This window comes from Cynoglossus semilaevis, chromosome 2 (assembly GCF_000523025.1).
Source record: "Cynoglossus semilaevis isolate Cse_v1.0 chromosome 2, Cse_v1.0, whole genome shotgun sequence".
Taxonomy (NCBI): domain Eukaryota; kingdom Metazoa; phylum Chordata; class Actinopteri; order Pleuronectiformes; family Cynoglossidae; genus Cynoglossus; species Cynoglossus semilaevis.
In genome coordinates, this window is record NC_024308.1 from 18,204,546 (window position 1) to 18,229,761 (window position 25,216).

The window sequence follows — 25,216 nt, forward strand, 5'->3', positions numbered from 1 at the left end:
ATAGAGAAGTGGAAGTGAGAGGAGCAGAAGGAAAGTCAGCGCTGTGACAGGACTGTGACAGGAATTAATTGGAAAAGTGAGGGCTGCGCACTGGAAGCACTTTCATAGGATCCTTGTCGTTTCTGCAGATTAAAATAGCCTTTTGCTGGACTAGGCTCCCTCTTCAAAGATTCACCTGAGCTGGATTTAAAGTTCAGGTCGAGAGACACGGGTGGTAGAGATAGAGGAGGCAGAAAAAGGGATTTTGTAGCAAAAGAAGGGAAAAAGAAGACGAGACTGCAATTCACAATCTAAGTAGGCAGGGAGGAGGAGGAGAGGATAAATCAGACGTGCGGTTAGTGCGGAGAGAAAGTCGAACAAAAGAGGCTCAAAGCAAAGCAGAGTTGTGACGGGTAAGAACTGAAGGAGATGAAAATAATTATTGCTTTATCTCAGGTGGGATGAAAATGAAAAGAGTGAAGTGTAAAAACAGAGACAGAAACTGATCCCTGGAGCAGGGAAATAAAAAAATAAAAACTGCTTCACTGGCTGTTCTGTGGTCTGGACGTAGCACAGATAAAAGATATGTTTCCCAGGCTTCTCATGACCTATGACCCTGTCAACCTAATAATGTTTCCATGATCTCTGTGGTTCTCCTTCAGACACCGAGGGCTGCGAGCACATGTGGAAGAAGTTCCATGGCCACTGCTACAGATACTTCAGCCGCCGACACACTTGGGAGGACGCTGAGAAGGACTGCAGAGAACACAGTGGTCACCTGGCCAGCATCCACAGCCTGGCTGAGCAGAAGTTCGTCAGAGGTAAGAGACCAGAGAGAACCTCGGAGACGGTCGATATGATGACAACGATGATTTTTATTTATATATTTATTTATAAGTAAGCAGTGATGTAGAACAAAGAACAACTATTAATTATGATTTTTTTTTTGTTTTTGTTTTTTTTTTTGCTACAGACCAACCTTATCTTTTAACCATTGCAAACCAGCATGTGTTTGGATGTAACACATTATTGATGTAGACTAGCTAAACCAATCAGCTAATTATCCTGTAGAGCAGGGCTGTCAAACCATTAGCAGCAATACATTTCCCAATACAGGTTGTATACTTTGGAGCTGTAATTACTGCATAGCGTATTAATACAAGTTTTTGCAATTGATTAACAAAAAATTGTAACAAAAACGTATTTATCAAGTTAAGAAACTCAGCAGTGTGGACTTAAAGTAAAGTAAATTCAACACTTTTTAAGCTCCTGTGGGCCACACAAAATGACTTGGTGGGCTGCATGTGGCCCGCGGGCCTTGGGTTTGACACATGCTTTAGACTTTTTCCTTCAGACTGAACGCAAATCAGAGCCACTTCATGTATACACAATTACACACACACAAATACATATACATATATATATATGTTTATACATATGGTGAAATAAAAGAGGAGAAAATCACCATATAACAAACAAAAACAACCATTTACTGTACAGATAAATGCAGAGGAAATAGTTCTCCAGTCCTCAGAAGCAGCTGCAGCTTGGTACAGACACAGTTATGAACTTTGGGCCAGTGGGCCCTGGGAGTGGATGAGTTTTAAGTCATTTCTCATCAACTGATAGGACTGGGATTTGAACCCTAATGAGGTATATTTGCATTTATATCAATGTTTATAACAGCTTAATCAAATCTCTGCAGTCTGTTTCACTTTCACCTCTTGTGTTTTTTTCAGACCACATTATTATCTTTTCATGTTCAGTAGCACATCACCTCGTGAGGAGCATCTGCTCTCCATTGTGAATTAAAGTCGACCCATCTGTCCAGCCGTCTTGTTTCCCGTTATTTGTCCAATCATATTCCAGTATTTGGCAAACATAATTACACTTTCATGTTAATGCAGTATTTTAGTCCCACAACTGACCATGTTATATTTATTAGGTCTCTTCCGCAGTGACTAATGTCACTCATCTGTTTGCAGTAAGTAGAGGCTCAGGACAGACCCATGGACAAGCTCGGTCTCTGTCTCTTACACACACCAGCACAGTAACCTCGAAGTGTTCCACTGCCTTATGGAAGGTCACGGCCAACTCTGCAACAAGAGGATTAGAGTTATTAGGAAGAATGATGGGCCTGGTAATGATGATAATCAGACACATTAGGATTGAAATCCCATTACTTTTGTGCACGCACACACACACAGCACTCTGACCACACACACACACAAATTAATTTAAAATGTCATTATTGAAATTTTATTTCACACTAGGACATAAATCCCACCACCAGGGCGTCACAGACAAGAATAAATGATTTTCTTCTTTTTTTTCTGAAATTAAATGTGAACTGTTTTAAAAACTAACTGTCCAGGTGTGTGTGTCATTTCTGTGTTTTAGGCCTAAGCCATGACAACACTTGGATTGGTTTAAACGACAGAACGGTGGAGGATGACTTTCAGTGGACTGACAAGACAGACCTGGTAAGAAGGGAACCAGGAATACGGTAACATGTGCCCTACTTGTTTATAAGGCACAGGAACTAAAAAAAAAAAAAGCTGTTCAATGTTTTTCCACTGCAGTAAATTGCAGGTCACAGTTTTGTTTCACAGATGGGTAGAATCCACTCTAAGCTAAAGACCTTTAGCCCTCTAAAGAGTGTCTACCAATTAAAACTATGTCCATAAGTGCAAATAGCAAAGCCTTTCACCACCACAGTTAATGGTCATTTCAATGAATTCACAAAGGAGAAAGCTGTAAGTGTGTGAAAGCTGAGGGCAGAAACTGCTGCTGAATGTGAAAAATGTGCCACATTACCATGCTGCAAACATCACTGCAGGTGTATCCATGCACGCATCACTCAAAGCCATCCTTTAAAATGTGGAACACAACATATGTTGGAGTCCATGGATTGAGATGATAAAAAAAATGACAATCCAAGTTAAATAGCAGCTGTGGAATCTGGTGCTTACCTGTCTGAAGGTCAGATCTGTGACCTGTTCAAAAATATCATGGAACAGAAAATCAAACATCTGGAGCCACAGAGGTTTAAGGAATGTTTTTTTTTCTTTTTTTTTTTAGAAGTGTAATTGCATTTGTAGATTAAAAGAATTCCAACAAATCCACGTGTTCATTATTAATACTCGGAACATGTGAACCTGATTTGGTGGATCCATAATTATCTAGAGTAACAGGTTCTAACATACGGCCCGGGGGCCAAAACCGGCCCGCTAGGTAGTTCAATCTGGCCCACTTGATGAATTTTGAAAATAAAAAAAAATACTTCATGTTTAGAGCATAATTTTTTTTGTAAAATTATATTTTGTTACAAATTAATTAAGATTAATAAATAACCAATATACTTCTTTTTATGAAAACACAGAGGAAAACCATTGTTAATTATAGTTAATTATGTTACGTTTGTACTGGTCCGGCCCACCTGGCATCTAATCACGTTGTATGCGGCCCGTGAAACAGAATGAGTTTGACACCCCTGATCTAGAGTAACAGGTTCTAGTTAGTTTCCCTTTGCACTCATTTTGCACAATTATATAAAACACTGCAACAATCAAAGAGTCAAGGAGATGGAAAAAAACAAAAGTGAAAAATGGGCCAAGTGAGTCATTTTCTGCACAGATGTTTCTGCGCAGAATTGTCTTATTGATTCAAAGACTAAAGACTGGAGTGAAAAACTCTCTGCTCTAGTGTGAGCAGCAGCAATCCTTAAAAAAAAGAAATGAATAAAGTGTTGTGAACAGCTGTTTATATATATATAATATATATTTAAATCTAACAGTGACACTTTCTGTTCATAGCAATATGAGAACTGGCGTGAAAACCAGCCGGATAACTTCTTTGCGGGCGGAGAGGACTGTGTGGTGATGATCTCCCACGAGAACAGCAAATGGAACGATGTACCCTGTAACTACAACCTGCCCTACGTCTGCAAGAAGGGAACAGGTAGGAGACACAACAGGGTTAGGCAGAGAGAGTGCTGCCGCGTGTACAGCCGGGTTATTAACATAAGCAGGCGGAGAGTGCAACACAACGCATGTAATACAGTGGGAGACGTGAGATTTGAAAACGGGGGCAGCGACAAGTAGGACAGAACCGAGCCGAGGCGGCGTGTGGAAAAGGGCAAAACTGAGGGGAAAAAAAATCCTTGCTCTGCTGTCAGCTCATTACTGTGAATTTAAGAGGAAATTGCAAAGTATCAGGGTGTTATGTACTTAGGGGATGTTTTATGCAAAGCAGCAAGAGAGAACGATGGCATGTGCACCTGCACGATGACTGAATGTCTCTCTGTAGTGAGGCTCTTCAATCAGCGCGGCTACTTCAGAGTCTCACACTTTAACCCTTTAGGGTAGACCTTCATCCTTCCTCATCCTCGACCTCACAACCCTCAACCCTTTTTTTTCATTATAATCCTTTCCTCTTCTGAATGACCTGCAACAAAGGGCCCTGGCATTTTTAAGTCAAGAGTTCCTTTTATATCCAGTTATTTTCAGCTTAACAAGATTAAAGCAAATCCATGGAGGGCTACTCCTTGTGTGGTGGTTGCAGAATGCCGACCACACAGAATGTGAATTTGACTATATTTAAAGGTTCAGGAAGTCATTTTATATTCCACTTCAACTTGAAAAGAAAAGAACGATTTTTTTTTTGTCCCAGATTGAGGGCAGATATTTCTACGGTGGCTCTAAATGTCTTTTGCATTTTATTGTGAGATTTTATAACTTTCCCCCAAAGAGTTGCCAGAAAGTATAATGAAGTTAGATACAAATAATATAAAGTGACCCTTTGAATCTCATTATCAGTTTCAGAGATTCTGACAGGACGTACAGTGTGAGGGGGTCAAGAAGAACGACCCTAATTTTACAGCAACATGACTGCAAGGCTAATGGTAAATGAGAGAATCGAGTAAAACATTACCAACGCTCTCTGTTACAGACTCGTGTTTGTCTCTGAGAATTATGCTTGGAGGGTGAGATAAAATAATCACACTTAATTTTACATTTCTACAGCACACTGGTCAGGTTCTGTTTCTGTTAGCTTTGTCAGCAGTTGATATATTTTGTAAACACACTTCTCTGCTCTTTTAATTCCATGGCTTTTATTTTTGAACAGAGAGTGGGAAGAAAGTAGGAGGGACGCTAACGGTCCACTAAATGCTAAGTAAGGACGAGCACATGCTATATGCCTTTGTTTTTATACAAGTTCATTAGAAAATCTTCACATTAAATGAAATATAATTTGACAAACATCACAAACATGAAGTGTTTTTGCATTTTTTTTTTATTTTCAAAATTTGTTTAGTGGGCCAGATTGAACCCCCCTAGTGGGCCGATTTTGGCCCACAGGCCATATGTTAAACCCTAATAATGACCTGGCCAGGTATTGTTTTACTGGTCAGTAATTTAGTCAGTGTTATTTAGCCTTTTTTAGGGACTGACTGAACAGCGGACAAAATTCCTAAAAAACCCTAATCACCACTGTAAGGGTCAGGACCTGTGACCCATGTGACCCCGACTTGCTTGGTCTGTTCAAACTGAATTTCACATTAAACAGCTTGTACGCCATTACTTTTCCATGCTTTAATATTCAATAGCATTAAAAAGTGAACAACTTGGAGGAACAACAGAAGGTCATTATTTATTTATGCAAATTACCAAAGTTTTAGCAGATTGTTTGTCATCCGGGGGCACGAAGGTAGAGTTTAGAACGTTCTTGCACGTTGTCAGGAGAGTAACACAGCACTTGGCACATCCTGCTCTGTTCCTGTTATAAAAAAAAGGTGTTTCCCTCACAGGCAACGTGTTGCAGCACCTCTGATGCGAGCTGTCGCTGGTCCCCGTCGCCGCACTCACCTTTGACCTTAATCAGTCAGGTCCAATTACCAGCCGCTTTTCATCTCCTCCTGTGTTCCTTGATTCCACCTCAGACTCCTGTCACTTTCATATTGTCCCATGTAACGTATGCTCTGATCTCTGTGTTGTATGGCAGCTCCGTGCTGCGTATGTGCCTAGTCAGCTCCATAGTGTAGCAGTTAGCACACCTGCCTCGGAAGCTGAGAGATGTGGGTTTGATTCCCCCAAGAACCACATGCTTGGCGCTTGCTAGGGGCAGCCTGTTAACAGCAATTTTTTTTTTTTTCTGCATGTACATGTACACAAGATGTGTTAGCAGGTTTAATAACCGCTACTCCATGAAACCACTAGGGGGAACCAATAGGGAAATTGGTTGACTGGACACTAAATCAGAGGTCACCAACCTTTTTTTCACTGACTATCTACAAGCTTAAATAATAATCCATCCATTGACAATATTACAGTCACCCCAACCAAAAATAATAATAATGAAAAATCTTGCATTGGAACACGCAGGACAATGGATGGATGAATGGTTGTGTATGATGAGACCCAAATGAAAAGTCCATGCATTTTACAAACTTTTTGTCCAAGTGGTGATTTTAGGAAATGATCTATTTATCTACTAATCTATTGATGTCTGATCATTTGATGGACAATGTCTTTGTTCACCAATCTTTAGCAGAAATGCAGCACATAAGGAAAGGAAACATAACCTAATAATAACATCTCCTAACCGTTAATAAAGAGAACCTGCGACGTGCTGTCGTCGGATTGTTATGTGTGCTGAGAGACAGATCTGTTCTGTATGCCGTTCTCACCTCGCTCTCAGAGCACTTCAGGAAATGACACACACACCGCCACTTCATGTGTTGGTTGGTGATGGAACAGCTCGGGAATACAAATAGCCCTGTTGTTTCTGAAGTGCGTGTTCAAATGAAGTGTTAAAAAGGCAGTGCGGTGTGAACACACCTGTGCAGTACACAGGTACTAACAAACTGACAGACAGTTGTGCCCATGTTTCTGTGTCACACTCCTGTAATGAAACCAAACAAGTTCTGCTTTATTTGATAGTAACAGTAGAGAGACACTGCCTCTGTTAAGATTTTATTTTGAAAATATCAGAGATGAAGGTCAGGATTTAAGAAATATTTAGACTATAAAATTGCATCTTGAAAATCAACTTTAACCTCAAAAAGTGACCAAAGTCCAACCTTGTGGTTGTACAGTAAACCTCCTGGGAATTAAAAGGGGATTTTTTCTTTTATTCCTCCTTGGATGATGAAGAGTGAGCAGACTTATCACTCACTTTAACAATTCTCTCCGGGATCTCCAAAGTAATGACAATCATTTGTCTTTCAAAACTGTCTTCTTCCTAATGCTAGCTCCAGCAAAAAGTATGGAACTCTAGCCCAAAGACTTTTTTTTTTTTTTTGCGTAGGTACAGTCATGACTTCATTAAATCTAATATTGAATGGACCCCGGGCCTTTTTGCACTATCAAAACTGGGCCTCAAGGTCAAAAGGTTTTAAAGGTTGTAATAAATCTACGAGTCAAGCGCGATCTTCAGTTTTCCCAGGTTGTCTGTTGTGTCTCAGTTCAGAAACTGACTAATCACTCAGCAGAGTGTTTGCTCCTGTTGGACTGTGCTGCTGCCAACAACTCTGAATGGAAAAGCTATGATAAAGTAATGAATTATCTGGTAGAGCTCTATCTCACAATGTTATGAATTAATAACAAGGAATGTTTTTCTTTTTTCATATGTGAGGTACGCAATAAATCTTTGGCGTTATAGATAAGCAATTTTTTTAGAAGCCCTTTAGCAGAATAGCTTTGGTCAGCCAACTCTGCTGCACGGACGACGGTCGTTTGAGCAAAGCATATTTATCACAACAGAGAGGCTCTTAATCAGACACCAGAGAAATGACAGGAGGCATTTAAGGAGCGTAGGAAACAGTTTAGATACAATGTTGATGACTAATGACAAAACTAATTCATTACTCACTTGCATTTCATTCTTGCACTGATATTGAAATATACAGTGAGGGCTCTGCTGCTGTGTAAAACGCCCTCAGTTCGACAGAGCTTGTCCTTTTTCAAGCCTTTGTTCCCCAAAAAACATCTTGAGTTCCCTGACATTTTCTCTAGTCCAAACCTCAGTAGACCCTGACTGGGTTTGGTCCTGTGATAAGAAATCATTCAGCAGCATTCACAGGTGAGGACTGACGGTCAGCCACCATTTAACCCTCTATTTGTGTAGGTCAGGTTCTTTTCTCCTCAGTGAGGAGGAGAGAAGCTTAATGCCCTTTCCTTCTTTCCACAACACATTAAACTTTAAATGTGTCTTTAAACCTCTCGTCAGAGTTAATGACATCCGTGCCCCTTAATAAAAATTAAAGAGCTATTTGGACAAGCAAATGAAGACGGACTGTAAACATAAGCTGATAGCTGACCGGAATTGGCCGTGGAGTTCAGAGAACATTTCTTATACGGTAGGTGAGATGGTCAGGATTGTGTACTGGCAGTTTAACAGATTAAACGATAGAACAGTTTAATCATGTATGACCGTGTAGTATCTGGAGTATCTGCCAATATCGATATCAATCCGATACCTTCTTTTCTCCTGCTGGGGCGGTAGTGTCCCTGTTCGTGGTCTATCGTGCAAAGTTAAGCTGAACCTTTGGGCTTTGGTCTCAGATCAGACAGGGCTATAGTTGTTGTTTTCAATGTCCGATCCTGAAATTATTACCGATACCGATCCTGAGTATTAGATCGAGCCATCCCTAGCTCATACTCTGTTGGACGGTTGGCCTCACAGTGCTGTAATAACCACTGAACATCTTATCAAATGTATAGATGGATGAATGGACAACTGTAGTGCTGACATATTTATGAAGAATATTTAAATGCAGAGTACTTGCCTGTAGGTGAATGTTTCCATTCGAGCGACGCCATGGTCATTTGTCTGCTGTCCTTGTCCCAGTTAACAAGGACAAAAGGAGGAATTGATTTGTTGACCCAGGTGGCTACTGTCTCGACATGCTAGTCGTTTTGTGAAGGGACTCTGGTTGTTTAAATAAACCAATGAACTTACCATAGTTGGTATGATGCTCGGCCATTATTTATTTAAAGAGCAGTAACATTTGACAAGACAAGTAAAATGAATAAGTATTACTTTATTATGAAATCATAATAATAATAATAATAATAATAATTAATAATATTATTATTATTATTATTGTTGTTGTTATTATTATTATTATTATTATTATTATGTTAACTCCAGTGTAAGGAGGCTGGCCAACCCATATTAGGGTTTTAAATCAAATTGCCTGAGGCGTGTTTGTTGGAGTCTCTCTCTCTCTCTCTTTGTCTCTCTCTCCAGTCTCAGTCCTGTCCCCATCTTACTTGTGTAGAGTTTTTTTTTCTTCTTCTCCAGAATACCATCTAACTTTGACAGCTGCCTACTCAGTCACACTGACAGACACGTTGTCTTCCAGACGTGCAATCCAGATTTCTGCTGTCTGTGTGACTTTTCCAAGATGTTTTAAGGCGATTTGAAAAACTACTCAAAATGGATTATATTCCGATGCAGTACATATGAGACTTGACAGTTCACAATAATATTTGTGATGTCAAGGGGACCTCATTTGTTTACATTGTGTTTCTTCATGATGACATGCACAAAAAGGGCCAGTCTAGTGAAAGCCAGGATCACATACTGTACTGTGGATTAGACAAAGTCCAGCCATCTGAGCCCGCATTCATTAAACGAATGAAAGTCTGAACCGTAAAATCGAACTTCCAATTAGGACTGACAGCTTTCTTCAGTAGGTTTGTGTCCAGACTTCTTGTCCTGTCGGTGCAAAGGACTCAAAGGAAGCCGTCTGGCAACGAGAAGATGTTTCTGTCCAAATCATTCATCAGTAGAAAAACATCTGCCAATCTCCAAACACATCAGCGTCAGGGGAGTTACAATATCCAACAACATCCCAACAAAAGGTGCTGCTCAGGTGCTTTGAGTAATCCTTAGACCCCGTCAAGGTAAAGAGTAGTCAGTAATTACTACAAAATGGTGGTTAAAAAAGGTGGCAACTAGTTTAGGCGTCTTAATGAGGATATATGTTTATAAATGTATACATTTGAATTACGTTCGCTTAATTCGATTAATGTATTGTCAATTATGTTAAAATGACGTTGATTTAGCAGCACTGAATCAGGAGGTGAGGAATGTCTCGGCGAAATGTTCTTTCTCTGTCTGTACCGTCGCAGCCAGCAGAAACCACATCTGTTTTCAAAGTATGAACTGACACTGGCTTAAAAGTCAAATCTCCTTATGTGATCTTTCCATCTAAGCGGTATGTGGCTTAGTGGTTAGAGGACAGGGCTTGTTATCGGAGGATTTTAGGTTCAAGTCCTGAACAAATTGTGCAGCCCACGGCCCCGTGTGCCTGCTGGTAATCTCTGGCCTGAATCCCTTTGGGGAGAACTATAGAGCATAAAGAGACAATGTCAGGGTTTTTTTCTGTGTCCATCTTCTCTTACAGTGCTCTGCGGGGCCCCTCCCTCTGTGGACAACGCCTTCCTGATTGGCCGGAGGCGCTCCCATTACGACATCCACTCCGTGGCGCGTTACCAGTGCGCCGATGGTTTCCTGCAACGCCACATGCCGACTGCAAAGTGTCGCGCTAATGGAAAGTGGGAGAAACCCAAAATCATCTGCATAAAATGTAAGTTTCACCGCAGGAGGTAAAGAGACACCAGCAGTATTTGAACGAGGAACTAATCCTTTTCACCACAATCATTAACCTTGGTCAGAAATGGTGGACCTTTTTATATTAACCACAGCAGCTCCTGTCACTTAGTCCATTCATTCCCATCCTTCCTCTCATTATTAATAATCTCAGGCGAGACGTATCTGTGGCCGTGGACTAAATGAAGTCCCCTGGGCTTTAATTTAGTCTCCTCTGAAGTGCTCACTGCTTTGGGGGGGGATCTGCTTCAGACAAAGTTCTAGCAGTGGGTTAACCATCAGTGGAATACAAGAGCTGTTTGAACTAGGAACAGAAAACGAGAAAATGTACAACCACGTGAGAATAACCAACATACAGAGTATAATTTGTGAATAAAAAGACAAAAAAAGACAAAACATTCAAGTTTGAAATGTAACAGTCGCTTTGATTGTACTGTACTGTACTGTACTGTACTGTATATAACTAAGTCCAGTGGTTACTGTCACAGATGAAGAGTTTTTATTTTCAAAGTCCAAAAAAAAAGACAAAAAGTCACAGGAAAACTCAGAGCCTGAAACTCAGAACAGGGACACGCAGGAACGAAGACAAACACTGATGGTCCCACAAAGACAAAGAGAGGGAGAGGGGGTATATACCCCGGCCACCAGGTGGCACCAGTGAGACTGATGAACAGGTGATCAAAGGACACAGTGGAGGGTGATGACACTGATTAACCCTAAAAACAGCAGGAAAACAAAGACACAATCTGACAGTTTTGTTTTTAAAAACGTGGGCGTTATTATCACTCACATGAAAGTTTCTTGTTGGCAAAATCCAGAACGGCACAGTGTAAGATGATCCGACTATGGAGTCCAGAAACAGGCTTTTATTGAGGCAGTGAGTGGGTGGCGAGCTTAGCGTGCTGTTGCCAAAGGCAGCCAGTGAAGTGGATGTGAGATAAAACAGATTCCCAGAGTGCAGAGGAAACTGTGGAAACAGCAACAAAGGAAATGTGGAGATTTTCACCTTCTTCCTCTTCGACAACGATCTGTCAAAAATGTTCTGATGAGCACCGTTCATTCCATCGTTGTTACAGAACATCAAGTCTCCACATGTGGTTTTGTCTAATCCAACGTTAAATCTTTCTACCAGAACACGTCAAAATTGAACGGAGTCAAAGTGTATAATCCTTGATGGTTGATATTCTCACAGTCAACTTTGAAATGTTGAAGCTCGTTGTCACCGATCGTACTTCCTCGACAAATCTTGACTTATTTTTGTTTAAACTGGCTCGCGTTTGTCAGAAAAAAAGCAATAATAACGATGATGGCTTTTATTTTTCACCATCAAATGACCAAGAAAATCAAACAGCAGACTTGAGTGAGATCTGAGATCTGAGAGTAAAGTATAAGTGACGAGACTCTCAGAGCTGTCCTGTTCGTCAAGATTATCAGCATCTGAGAGTAAAGTATAAGTGACGAGACAGAGAATCTCAGAGCTGTGGGAGAAGATCTTTTTCTTCAATTCCTGTTCATCAAGATTATCAGCGCCACCAGGGGGATCCCTGCTTTACAGTGACTTGCAATATAAAGAAACAAAGTAAATTCACAGGTGCAGGGATCGAGGCCCGGAAGGTGGAAAAAACGGTTATTAATAATTTTCATTGTACGTATAAATAACTAATGGTTTGAATTAATTTGCTCTTGTGATCTTTCCTCCGTCTCTCCACACCCAGCCCGGCGAGCTCATCGTTCCCGTCGTCACCACCACAAGGGCAGAAGGGAATGCAGGAAGCACAAGAGGCACGGTCACAGAGATGGAGGCCACCACGGGAGAGAGTCTGGTCAGGGCCACAACCACGGCCACTTCTGAACCAAAACAAAAATAAATCCTCCAACCCCCCGCTCCCCGTTCTTTTTCTTCTTTTTCTAACCTTAGTTTGTTTATTTTCTTTCTTTCCCAACAATACTTTATGACCCCGCAGCTCAAAACTCTTTATCAAAGACTCCCCCCACCACTCCCACTCACCCACCCCCTGCACCGTCCTACCCTCTGCCCTGAAGCTGGCTCCGAGTCAGAATGTATCATAGTCCGGTCTGAAGCCCGTCCAAGGGCAGCCTGGCTCCACCAGGACAGAAGTGACGCCCTTTATACTCTTTTTTGACTTTCTTCTCTCAATGTTGCCGTCTTATCTTTACCTCTTTTACTCGACCCACTTGCTCTCCCATTGAAGCTCCAGCCGTGACCTAAAACACAGGGCTTTATTGACCTGTTTTTGGGCGAGAAAAATGTTGACATCCAGCGCTAACCCACTTTGGAGAAGGGTGATTTATACAGTGTGTGTAACGGGAGAAACTGTTGATGTTGATTTTGGACTCCGTCTGTCGAACACACACTAGGTTGTTTCCTTCTTTGTGCCGCTGCTTTGATTTCGCTGTTTTTTCGACACATAAATCTTGAAATGGCGTTCGGCAGCGTCTTGTGTCAGGATGGCGTGATGCTGATTTCCTTTTTTTATTTCCTGTAATCTACTGATATGTTGTTTATGTTGAACGTTACATTCAGTGTGTGGCAGTTTTTAGTTCACACACTAAATCCCCACAGGAAGATAAACGGCGTGTTAAATCTCACTCTACTTTCGTCATCAATCCCGTCCATCTGCTGTTGTGTTAGTCTGTTAATGTTGGGGTTAATTTGAATGTTTGATGTTGGTTGGTCTCATCTCACTGCAGCGTCCTCACATCTCTAATTATTTATGCTGCTGGAAAAACGTGCACTGTGGATCAATGAAGACCATGCAGTAAAGGAAAGTTCTGTGTTTAGCTTCTCGTTTTGAAATAATTAGCCTGATTCTTGGGGACGATTTATTTTTGACCGGCGTGACATACAACAAGCCCAAAATGTAGATGTTTGGGCTCCGAACCCATTATGAATTTTGAGGCAATCGCCTTAAGACATTTCTTGCACAAAACAACATTTTTGAGGTCAGGGTAATTTTTCTTTTTCGTTCATATTTTATATGGAAAAATATGAAGCCCCTCCCACCCCCCTTCCATTCTCCTGTTGTGCTACCTAATTCTAGTCTACACAATCAGTAGATATAGAGCTGTTTTAACTCTAGCTGTAGCATGTTTGTGGCCTGCTGTCGGAACTGACGTCTAACCAGTTACTACTGGAACGGTTACCGAACATTTTGATATTAACGGACGATGACAATGTTATAAATGATTCTTTTTCGTGTGAGAGTGTTTACTTGTGTGTTTCTTTTAGTTCTCGACTTTATTATTTAGCACTTAATGTTTGATATGTTAACTTTTAACCATTGACCGATCATTAGAACTGTATCTGAAGGAAAACATGAGCCTGACCCCAGATCAGTGTTCAGAGTCGGTGGGTTTTTTTGCTGTTGGTGTGTGTGAGAGTGTGTGTTCTGTGTGTCTGACACTGGTCACGGTCCCAGAGGACTCTGACGGAGGAGCGAGGTGGAGATATTCTCCTCCGTTACGGAGGTGGAGCGCGTCTCTGTGGACTCAGAGCCCCTCGCTCCTCACCTTGTTCCCATTGCACGTCGGGTTTCATAGAGATAAACACAACAGCTAGTCTTCTCTCCAGCGCTGGGGGTGGTGGGGGGGGGGGCACTCTTAGGATTATGAAGTAAACACTGACTCCAGCACCTTTATCCTCTTTGATTCTTCAGTTTGTTGTGTTTATTTTTCACCTGTGGTTTTCTGTTGGGTCTTTTTAGCTTTAGTTGTTTAAGCTAAGTCATCTCCCTTTTGCTCCAAAATCAAATTCCGTCCCATGAAGCCACAGGGATAAAAATCAACTGATGCCCAATTAAATCATTCTTGCTCTTTGTTTGGCTCCTCTCAACTCGTCAATGACACCGCTCTTAAGCTCCGAGAGACGGGGGATCCCAATACCTCAGTATCAGTTTAATTAATCTACCGCATACGTAATGAACAAAGTTGTGTTATCTTCAGAACCTCAGAGCTGCAATGACAAGGGAATGTTTAGCTTGATGGACGGCCCAAGGAATGAACCGAGGGGCCACAGGAGGCCCAGCCTGCTGTCACCAATGTCAAGCCCAAGCTGTTCCATCACCTTCACCGCCTCCATGTGAATTGCACTTGTGTAAGTGTCACCAACATGTCACAAAAAGTTTAAAAAAAAATGTGTGGGGTGAGTAAGAGAACCCACTTACATTTTGCAGAAATAGACCTAGAATGTGTAGAACCTAAAGCTAAAGTTTTCAAACGCACCAGGACTTAAGACAAATTTTGTTTTTCAGTTCTCAAAACTGATGCTTTAACGGACAACTGAGAAAGCAGCTTGTCAAGTTTATGAAACATTTTCTCTCCTAGGTTTCTCAACCTCCGGTCCAGGGACCGGTGCTGGTACGTAGGTCATTTGGTACCAGGCCACAGTGAGAAAATGTACTTCAGTTTTACTAATTGACTTCATTCCAAAAGAATCCAGTCATATCCCTTTACGTTCTTCATTCAAAGATAATCTGTCAATGTTTCGAAACAAAAGATGATTCAGACTCTGATACTAACAGAATAAAGATGTTTTATTTTGAAAATATAATGATCCTTCAATGATGGCCTGGTGTTACTGGTCCACAGTAACTGGTCCCCTTTTTTTCCAAACACAGTGTTGTTCTTGATGATGTCATCATGGAAGAACATGTCTGTATGGTGCAGTAATGAAGCCCTAATTCCAATTTGTCTTATCTGAAGCGTCCGTCTGCCCTGGCCGCAGTATCATGCTCCTTTTCAGCTAGGACACTTATCTCAGTCAGTCTCGGTGACTCAGAGATTTCTCGTACTCACTGCTCTCTGCTGAAGACTCGGCCCAGATGAGATTTACAGCCAGGCGGCGCCTCTGTTCTCCTGTTGCTCCGAGTGCTTGATTGCGCTCCTTCTGAGCAGTTACGGTGGCAGCAGAAGGTTGCACGGAATTTGTAGTGATGGAAGTGCGTCCACTGATGTGAATCAGAGACTGGGTGTTGTCTGTGTTCGAGGCAGTTTGGCTGCTCCATGATTCAGTCGTTTTAATACAAGAAAAAAACTGCCAAAGCCACTATATTTTGTATTTCAAATTTTGAAGTGTTAAGAATGAGTGATTTGTTTAAAAAAACATTATTCTTTAATTTTCTTTTAAGAATGAGTGATTTGTTTAAAAAAAACTTAATTGTGCAAAAATAAGGTTGTTTTGTTTTTTTCATAAAAAGTTCATTTTGGTTGGTCTGTCCATCATAGAAATGGCTGCTGTGATAGAAATTTGTGAATTTTTCTGTTTAGTCGTCTTGTTTGTCTTCTCTCCTTTTCAAGTTTTTGTTGAGCTGAGGTTTAAGTCTTGAATTTCTGTTCACATGGCCGACATGTAAACAACGAAAGAGTGATGACGAAGAATCGTGAGCCTGGAAAAAGTGTGTTATGCTTATTGAATACTTTAACATTACACTTATTGTTTGTAAATCCTGTTCGTTTTGAATTTGTATTTTCTCTTTCTTTCCTGTGACCCCTGCCCCTCACTTTAAGAACCATTGATTTAATGGCGCCGACTTCTGGCGTTGTGTAGAAAACAGTGAAACTGAAACGTCCAAAACATTAGTTTCCTGCATGTACAGCAAGAAATGAACTAACGAGTACTTCAACAAATGTGATATACAGTGTATTCAAGCCCAACTGTACCAACAAACCACTGCAGATATTTGTCTCGTTATTCATTACCTCTGAGTGAGTGAAGTGGTGAAAACCTGAACACCAAACTCAGTCATTTGCCCGATCTGTGTTTTACTGCAGTACTCAGTACTCAGCAATGACAGCCTAAGTGAAGTGACAGTGGCTGCTGTCCCTGGAGGCACGCAGTCAGACTATTGATTGAATGATTAGGATGTCTGTCTGTGGTTCTTATTACGTCCGTCAATGACATTGACTGAACATTAGCGTCAGCTGACCGCTGGATTTTGTTTGTTTTTTTCAAAAACACACTTGGGTTGTTTACAGCTCTCTTCTTCTGTAACTGGTTCTGCTCACATATTGTTTGTGTACCACGTTGGCCACCAGAACCTGTAGTTCGCTGCATCGCTTCATTAGCAGTCGGCATGTGGAGTCAAAAAATACACCTGGTATTTGTACATGTCACCTCAGTATCTGATAGCAAGTTGAGATCATTTCTCATTGTCATGGATCTGGTCTGTTTTCTGTTGGGATCTATTGATGGATAGATGAGAGGAGCCATGTTACAGCGGGGAGGAGAAATGAAGAAACACGAAGCAGAGCAGAAACCAATAAACAGTCCCTCGTCTCTCTGTGATGTAAATACTGTGAAGGGGGTTTTGTTTTCTCTCTCTCTCACTCTTATTTTAAACTCTACCTGTGTTTTTCTCTGGACCGTGTTCACTCAGCCTGTGTAGAGCCACTCCTTAGACGTCCGTGTCCTTCAAACACACAAGGACGACAACACGTTCTCATCGCCCAGTGTGTTTGTGCCGCAGACACAGGGTAACTCTGTTCCTCCGCGTGGCTGTGTGACTGTGGTCCACAAATGTTTAGTTCGATAGATTGATGTGGGTTCTTAGAAATTCGAGTTCTGTCATTGTATTATATTCTTTACGATTTGTCATTAAAAAAAACTTTGTTTGGATCCTTTATGTGACTAATTTATAATTTACATCAACGGCAACATGATAATAAGGAAGTGGAAAGGACAGTTCGAGCATCGTTACTAGGGATGTCTGATATTGTGTCCATGTTGTCCAAAGACTTAATGTCCGATTCCGATATCCACCGATACCGATATCGGCCTGGTAATATTTATTTATTTATCTGTACAAACCACTGTATGCGTGTGAGATTAATTAAATTAGCTACAATGCTACCATCTATGGACTTTCACTTTAATAGCCAGCCGTTTATCCCCAAAACTATTTTTATGGCACACATCATCTGGTGAAACTCAGGCACTGCGTTATCGGTTTTCATTATCGGCGGAAAAAACGATAATCATTACAGATATTACATAATATGCTAATATCAGGCGTCCAATATTATCAGACATCCCTCATTATTATATTACATAGGATATGAAAACTCTCCACTGCCAAAATGGAAGAAACCCGGTCCTCTCCAGCAGACATGCAGGTCATTGGGTTAATCTGGGAACTTTGCTGTATACGACGTGAGATGAAGGAAATCACTTCAGCTTCACTTCATAAATCACTCCTCAGTGTTAAAGTCACGGAACCTGATTCTGTGATGGCCTAACACTGGCCAGAACCATTCCTCTGGTTTTTCTTATCTCACTGGAGGCTTGTGTGTTAGAGATAACCTCAGATAGTCCCCGCTCTTTACCATAATCTGTTCTGGGACCAGGTGTTTCAAGTCTCCCCGACCGAGTGAAGGACATCTCTTTAGCGTCGTGGTGAAAATACATAATCTTGTGCATCAAAAGTTTTTTATTTGTCGTTCTGCTCAAGTTCATATTAAGGAATGTCTATTTTTATTATTCTTAAGCAGTGTTCATTAAAGCTGCTCCTCATTGGACTCCTCTCCAAAGTCAAACGACCTTCAGCTCTTTCCTGTTCTTTAACATTTAAAGCAGTCACCGATACGACACTCTCTGACACTGAATCCACCGCAGATCAGCGTGAACCTGCAGAATGGATCATCTACAGTCCAGGGAAATGACAAGCCCCGCAACAGGATGTGATAGATGTTAAATGAGCAATGAGAGAATAATTACAGCTGTGGAACAGACTCTTCATTATATCTGAGTTCACCAGTTGCTCCCGGGCTCATGTGACTGACATGGAGAATCCATAGGGACGTCAGCTGCTATCCAGTGTTTTCTCCTTGTGGTGTTGCTAAGTTAAAGCAACAAGGAATTAGCATCTTAGGTCAAGAACTCTCCTACTCATTCTAGGAGCTGTGGAAGACTGGAGGCAAAAAACCCACACAATACCACTATAATAATAATACACACCCACAGCTGCCTTATAAAAAAGAATTTATAAATATATATATATTAATCCTAGAACTTAAAACACAGTTTATAGTGTGTTTGCATGTTTGCTTTTTTTTATTGCAACAATTTAAGTCTATTTATTTCTCACAATTTGCAAGGATTACAGCAGTTCTTAACCCTTAAAGTATGTTTTTTTATTTTGACAGCAGCCAATTGCATATTTATTCTAAGCTCCCCAGATGTTAGAGCTGCTAACAGAGTTATTTGATTCATGTATTTCTTTCATTTGAGGTTTGTTTATTTGGGTTTTTATTTTATTTTATTAATGTAATCTCTGTGGATAAATGCCGCAGAAGCAAGAGAGCAACAAGGGTGTATTTCTGCCAAGGGCACGTCCTCCAGCTAATGCAGTCGGCAGTGAAAGACAACACAACTCACTTTAAATCTGCCTCGTATTATTTTTTTTATTTTTTTTTTGGCAGGTTGCTGAATCTCTTCATCCGTAACGCTGCGTTCACACACTCGTCCTAATTATGGCTGCAGATGGCAACGCATCAACAAACTCACTAACAGCTCCATTTATAGTGAATAAATATCATTCATTATTGTGTGTGTGTGTGTTAAAGTGTGTGAGAGAGCGAGCAGAGCCACCACAGAGCTCAGTGTGAATCTGGTCATTCACACACCAGTGCCTTCATTCTCTGCTCTGCCGGTTGTTTCCACACAGTGTGGTAGTGGGATGACACTGACTGACATTTTTAAAGACAGGCCTCTGTCTGAACTACATAGAGCCAATCCTAATGGATGGAGGTATTTGCGTACAGTTACTGCAATACTACGTGAATCGACGTAGCCGAGCTCACCTGTTGATGAAAAAGGCACTGAAAAGTAACAGATTGATGATTGGTGTTACCAAAGTCGGGGCAGATGTAGCTGCTGTCGCTCCCTCTCTCTCGCTGCTGTTTAATGATGATCCGTTTTGGCAGTTCCTCACCAGTGTTTGCTGTTGTTGTTGTGTGCTGTTCTGCACAGCTGCCTTCGGCGGAGCGGGGACATGCTGCTATTCTGTCACATGTTGTCAACTGGCAGCGCTTTTTGATGCAAAACTTCTGTTTTATGTTTGTCTTCTGTAGGAATATTTGCTAGTCTGTCTCAAAACGAAAAAGAAAAATACAAAAAAGTGAAGAAAAAAATCAATTGATATATATTTCCAGTCAATATTTTACCAGTAGTTTTGTGATTCCAACCTTTTATTTTTGGCAAATGGACAATAAATCGTTGTTAGTGATTGCATATGAAACTATAAGTGATCACATTTGTCTTGATAGCATGTGCTTAATACCTTACCCTAACCCTAACTTGTACTAATGAGGCTCTGGTTCAAACTCTCTATGTCAGAGCTGCCCAATAATTAGATCCAGTCTACCAGTAGATTGTAAAGGGAGTGCTGGTAGATCAATATATATATATATATATATATACATGTATATAAATATAATTCTGTACTGTGTAGTAGTGAACATATAATGTAAGCATTTAATCATATTGTGCCACAGGGCTGCATTCATTTGATCAGTACCCCAACATATAATGTATATATAACGTATGTTCAGTTCATATGAGTAAAAATATACTTAATATTATACATGCATTATACACACACACATACGCATGTCACCTATGTAAATACTTAAATGAAAGTACTCAGATCTGTTTGTACACCTGGTTTTGGGACAACCCTGTTGTGTTCTATGTCTCGTCTTCTCTGCCTGTGTCATATTAACCATCTAGTTTTCATTCATTAACATTAAAGAACAGACCGTTAAAATAAGCCCAAACAGCGGTTCAAACTGAATACACTGACTGTAGAAACTCTGATCATATCCACTATCCCTCTATCACAGAGAAAGTTTTTAAGGCCGGAAACTTTGGCTCAGTAAACCTCAGGGAGGTCACTCTGAATTCCTGGATTGTTGAAGTTGAAGGTGCAGAGCGGGTCGCAGGTGTTGTAGTAGCAGCTTTTGTGACTAAGGTGAGATAAGGTTCAGCTGTGTGTGCACTCAATTCCTTCATCACCCCTGCAGGACCACGACAGCTCACTGCCCAGCCAATTTCTGCATGCGGGTGCAGAGCTCGATACCCTGGAGTCTTTCACTTCCTCCGACACTCTGCATTCTGGCCAACTTTTCCTCTACTTTTTCCTCTTATCTCCCCTGCTTTCATTTTGGTTCCTTTCTCCGTCTCACATGAACCTATCTCTCCTCCACACTTCCTATTCTCTTTGTTGTTGTCTCCTTCACTCTGCCCTTCCCTGTGACTTCGCGTTTGTGGTGATCCTTTATCTTTTTCTTACACACACACACACACACACACACACACACAAACAAACAACCGTACACACACATTAATGTCTCCAACTATTTCATTAACCTCCTGTGATTCTTTTATCATGAGCCAATAACATTGGAAGTGCCCAGAGAGTGAGCCAGCATGACTCACTCTCTGTACCGTCTCAGCCCCGAGGACTGGACCTGATGGTCACATGAAGGACGCGTGGTTTTAAATCTGGACCATCTACTGTACATATGACCTGCCAAATACTGCTAACCATCATCACAGTGCACTCCATTAGCTGGTCAACGCTTTGGATTAATGTAGCACTGATGGCTGTTTCCTTTTCCCACACTTAAGGGAACTCATAATTTGGCCAATTACCCAGTTCCACAAATCCACTGCGTTCATTGTGGAGAACGCCTCGCCCTGCTTCAGCTGAATTACACACAGGGTGTATGAAGCATTAAGGGAGACTGTGAAGGGAAATAGAGTCATTTATGAAGCAATTTCCCGTGAGCTTCTGTATGGATATGGAATCAGCTCATGGCTGCAGTCATGACAAGTCTGTCTGTGAGAATAACCTCTGAGAGCGTTGCACTGTTTCTATTTTTGGTTCCAACCCTCTCCAAAGGTGTCCTTTGTTGAAAATATTCTATGTAATACGCAATATTTAGATTTTTCCATTTTCTTCTTCTTTCTTGCTGATGAATTGGGAAGTTTGAATGGGATGTTCCACCTTTTTAACACAATATCCAGCTTTTTTTTTGTTTGAATGGGATGTTCCACCTTTTTAATACAATATCCAGCTTTTTTTTTCTTTTCTTTTTTGAATGAAAGTCTCGTTTAAACAGGAGAAAAATCAAACAATAAACTTATTATGTGCAGTTTGGGTTCATTTTGTCACTAATAATCATGTGAAGAACCCCTTCTGCTGCACTCTCTCCAGGGTCGCCACAGAGCACTGTTTCTTAACCTTGGGGTCGTGACCCCTGAGATTCAAATGTGCTCAAATGTCTAGTAATGGATAAAAAAAAATTAACTGTATTTTTTTAACTTTCATGAATGTAAATCCAGTTCACTGTAAGTATTATATAACTATAAATTAAACAGAAGACACTTGTGGTGCTTGCTTTTCAACCCCTGTGAGACTTATTGTAGGCATAAACAGTAAGGTTTGTGTGGACCACCTAGACCTTACTATACATGCCTGTAACCAGTGTCACACACACACATGCAGAGAAAAAGCAATAAGGAAACAAACATGAGAAAAACAACCCCGGGGGGTCCTGAACCTAACACAGGGCAGCATCACTCTTCCTTTCTGTGTGAACTTGTTGGACTCCAAAAGATGAATGGTCTGTGTCCATGTGAAAAGATCTTTTAGATTGATAGTAACTGGAACTATTTCACCAGTGCTCTGGGTTTGTTCTTAAAATATTAATAATAATGCTACGTATTGTAGTTTTAGTACCCTATACCTATAGATTATAGATTTTAGATTTTAAACTTGGCTTATAGCACCCCCCACAGGGGAACCAGAAGACTCTAAATATCTCTGCAAAACTTTAATTAAGAGAAAATGATAGGTCTATAATTATGCAAGGCATTAAAAATAGTGTTAAATTTTTCATTTCTCAATAAATATTTATATTACACTGGAGCAGCATCAGTGATTTCAGACTGAATTAGTTCCATCCTTATTTCGGTAGCCTTTGTTGAGAGTGCTGTTCCAACGTCACAAAGGGGTTTAACTAGACTGTTTCTACCACCACAGTGGACGTCACAAAGGGGTTTAACTAGACTGTAACTAGACTCTACCACCACAGTGTTTTTTACCATGCAGTAGGACGGATTACACATGTGCACTGATATAAACTGCATTGGTGACCAGCTGATTGCTTGCACTCTTATCAGACTGTCGTCACTGTTGTGATGTATGGTCTTTCCTTGGGCTGCTGTGGAAAGGGATGGAAAAAAGGTGACATATTTAATCATAGCAACTGTGGATGTGGTGGTATGTGTGTGCCTGTGTGTTTGTCGGGTGTGTGAGTGCATGTACAAGAAAGGGTGAACACAGCTATAATTCCTGATGTCCATGATGTCTTATCTAAGTTTTCAGTGATTTGTCACCTGACCTCTGTCATTGGCTGATGAATGAGACCAGAGTGAGTGCAGCATCATTCTATCTTTGCGTATGTATTCCATTATTGTATTGTCACCTTATTCAATTCTACTTTTATAAAAAAAAAGAAGTGTATAATTTATTAATGCCAGGCCCTCCCCATCAGGGCCGTTAGCCTCCTGCCCATCTGTGTAATGTGTTGGTTTGTTCTGACTAGCTTCCTTTACTCATCTGTGCAGTGGCTTTAATGCTAATTGCTACTTACACTGCAAACCCCTTTGTCCTACTGTGTGCTAAAGCACCAGCAGACACATTACTGTAGAAATACCCACTGTTGTTTTTTTTTTTGTTTGTTTGTTTGTTTTGTTTTATTCGCATCTTTGCTGCTCAGTTGCTGCTCAAAACCATGCAAAGTGAATTTCAACTGGGTTGATGTCACAATCCATACAGAAACATCTCAATTACTTTTATGGTGAAATCCTATAAAATATATATGTCACAGTCCATCAAACAGAACTGTATTTGTAAAATTTAGTGACTTTATGGAAGAATTCAAATACTAGCACAAAACAAGGAGCCTGAGGAGAAATACTTGGAGCATAAAATTATCAGCATTAATCCTCCACATCATGATGCATTCCTTTTTATCACAGAGAAATGTAAAGAAATGTGCAAATAGTTTTCCCCTGAGCTCACATGTAAAATTCTCAGCATCCATTTTTACACCAAACAAGCCAGATCTGAACTTGACTTTTATGTCATGCTGTCAGCTGTGATGAAGATAACAGTCGTAGTCTGTTGTGTTGGTGTGATACCAACTCACTCCTACTGGCATTGCATTTGCCTCTCATCTGTCACCAGAAAACACTAACACACACGAGCCAGGCCGAAACTGCGACTTCTGCAAACACAAGATCAATTTGCTTTTGAAATATTAAATTTGCCAATGCTGAATCACCTCCAGTCAGTGTCTTGGCTTTGTGATATTTTGCTTTTAAAGGCAAACATTTAAAAGAATATCTGGACCCCATTTAAACTAAAGAATTCATTAGAAACAGCTAAGGACTTTAAATGACGTGTAAGTTACCGTTTTGACGTCATCGCTATGATTTCTATTCTGGCAGGTCTGACAAGGTCTCAAATGGTTGGAGTAGCTGGTCGGCAGAGGGCGCTGTGTTAAAAAGGTATCAATCAACTGACGCCACATTAAGAGTGAGACGTCCGACCGCTTCCGTCGAGCAAAGGGGGGGAAACGATACCAAAGGACTGACATTGTGTGTATTACTGTCTTCACAGGTAAGGGAATCATAAACAGGATGATACATAAAAGTGATATAACAAATATTGCGGTGTTATACTGTGACCGTTGTGTGTCGTAGGTTGTAACATAACTTTGAATGGAGACGAGCGCAGGAAGTGACGCTTGATCATTTTAGCCGTCCGGCGGAATCAGTGTCGTAAGCTGACGTAAGTGATAAAAGTTTAATTACCAAAGGGGAAATGTCTAACAGTAAACCAACTGTTATTTATGATGTTGGTTTTAAATTATTTATTACTTTGCTAATGTGTGGTGTAAAAAATGTGTAAACTTTATTGTTTATGAACAAGTGCTGAAAACTGATGCTGTAAAAGCCCTCTTTCACTGTGCCCCTGACTAGCTCAAAAGATGTGTTTAATGTTCAGTTAATTGTTCAAATTTTGGCAATGAGAATAAAGATAGTCATGCTTTTGGCTGTTTCATTGCCCAGTATGTGTGTTGGCAGACACTTTAGAGAGAGACTATTTTTCAACTTTGTCTCTCTTTTGATTGTGATTAAAAAGTAGACCATATTTTCTAAAGAACATGGCCTAGAATAATATTGAAATAAGAAATACATTATATATATTTATTTTCAAATAAAAGACGGAACAAGCTCTGACCAGGTGAAATAAACTGTCCGTGGTGAAAACATTTTCTCTGATTCATCACATCCTCAGTGTCTCATGGCCTTTGAAATATATTATGAACTAGCTGAGTGGTTTTTCATAATAGACTATTTCAATTGCTTATTCCAGGTGAGTGGGATGTTGAAAGTGAAGTTTTGACATTGAATGAAAGATAATGTTTTTGAGCATGACGAATATTCTTTTTGTATTTTTGTATCATTTCTTTTACCACTCAAACACTAAATTGCTAAGAGGGCAAAGTCTGAAAGGTTTTAAATACA

The 25,216-nt window shown here is 40.5% G+C and overlaps 2 protein-coding genes across 2 annotated transcripts in view; both read left to right on the forward strand.

Annotated features, from left to right (window-relative positions):
* The window catches only part of ncanb (neurocan b), a 114,978-nt gene extending 101,159 nt beyond the window's left edge, over positions 1-13,819 (forward strand). The window contains exons 19-23 of the mRNA XM_025053770.1: positions 642-800; positions 2,380-2,462; positions 3,795-3,939; positions 10,394-10,576; positions 12,315-13,819. Of these exons, the coding sequence (XP_024909538.1) occupies positions 642-800; positions 2,380-2,462; positions 3,795-3,939; positions 10,394-10,576; positions 12,315-12,451 (707 nt within the window). The 3' untranslated portion in view covers positions 12,452-13,819. The remainder of the gene's footprint in view (positions 1-641; positions 801-2,379; positions 2,463-3,794; positions 3,940-10,393; positions 10,577-12,314) is intronic.
* LOC103399996 (methyl-CpG-binding domain protein 3-like) overlaps positions 1-25,216 on the forward strand; it is an 844,757-nt gene that overhangs the window by 292,360 nt on the left and 527,181 nt on the right. The gene's annotated exons all lie outside the window — the stretch shown is intronic.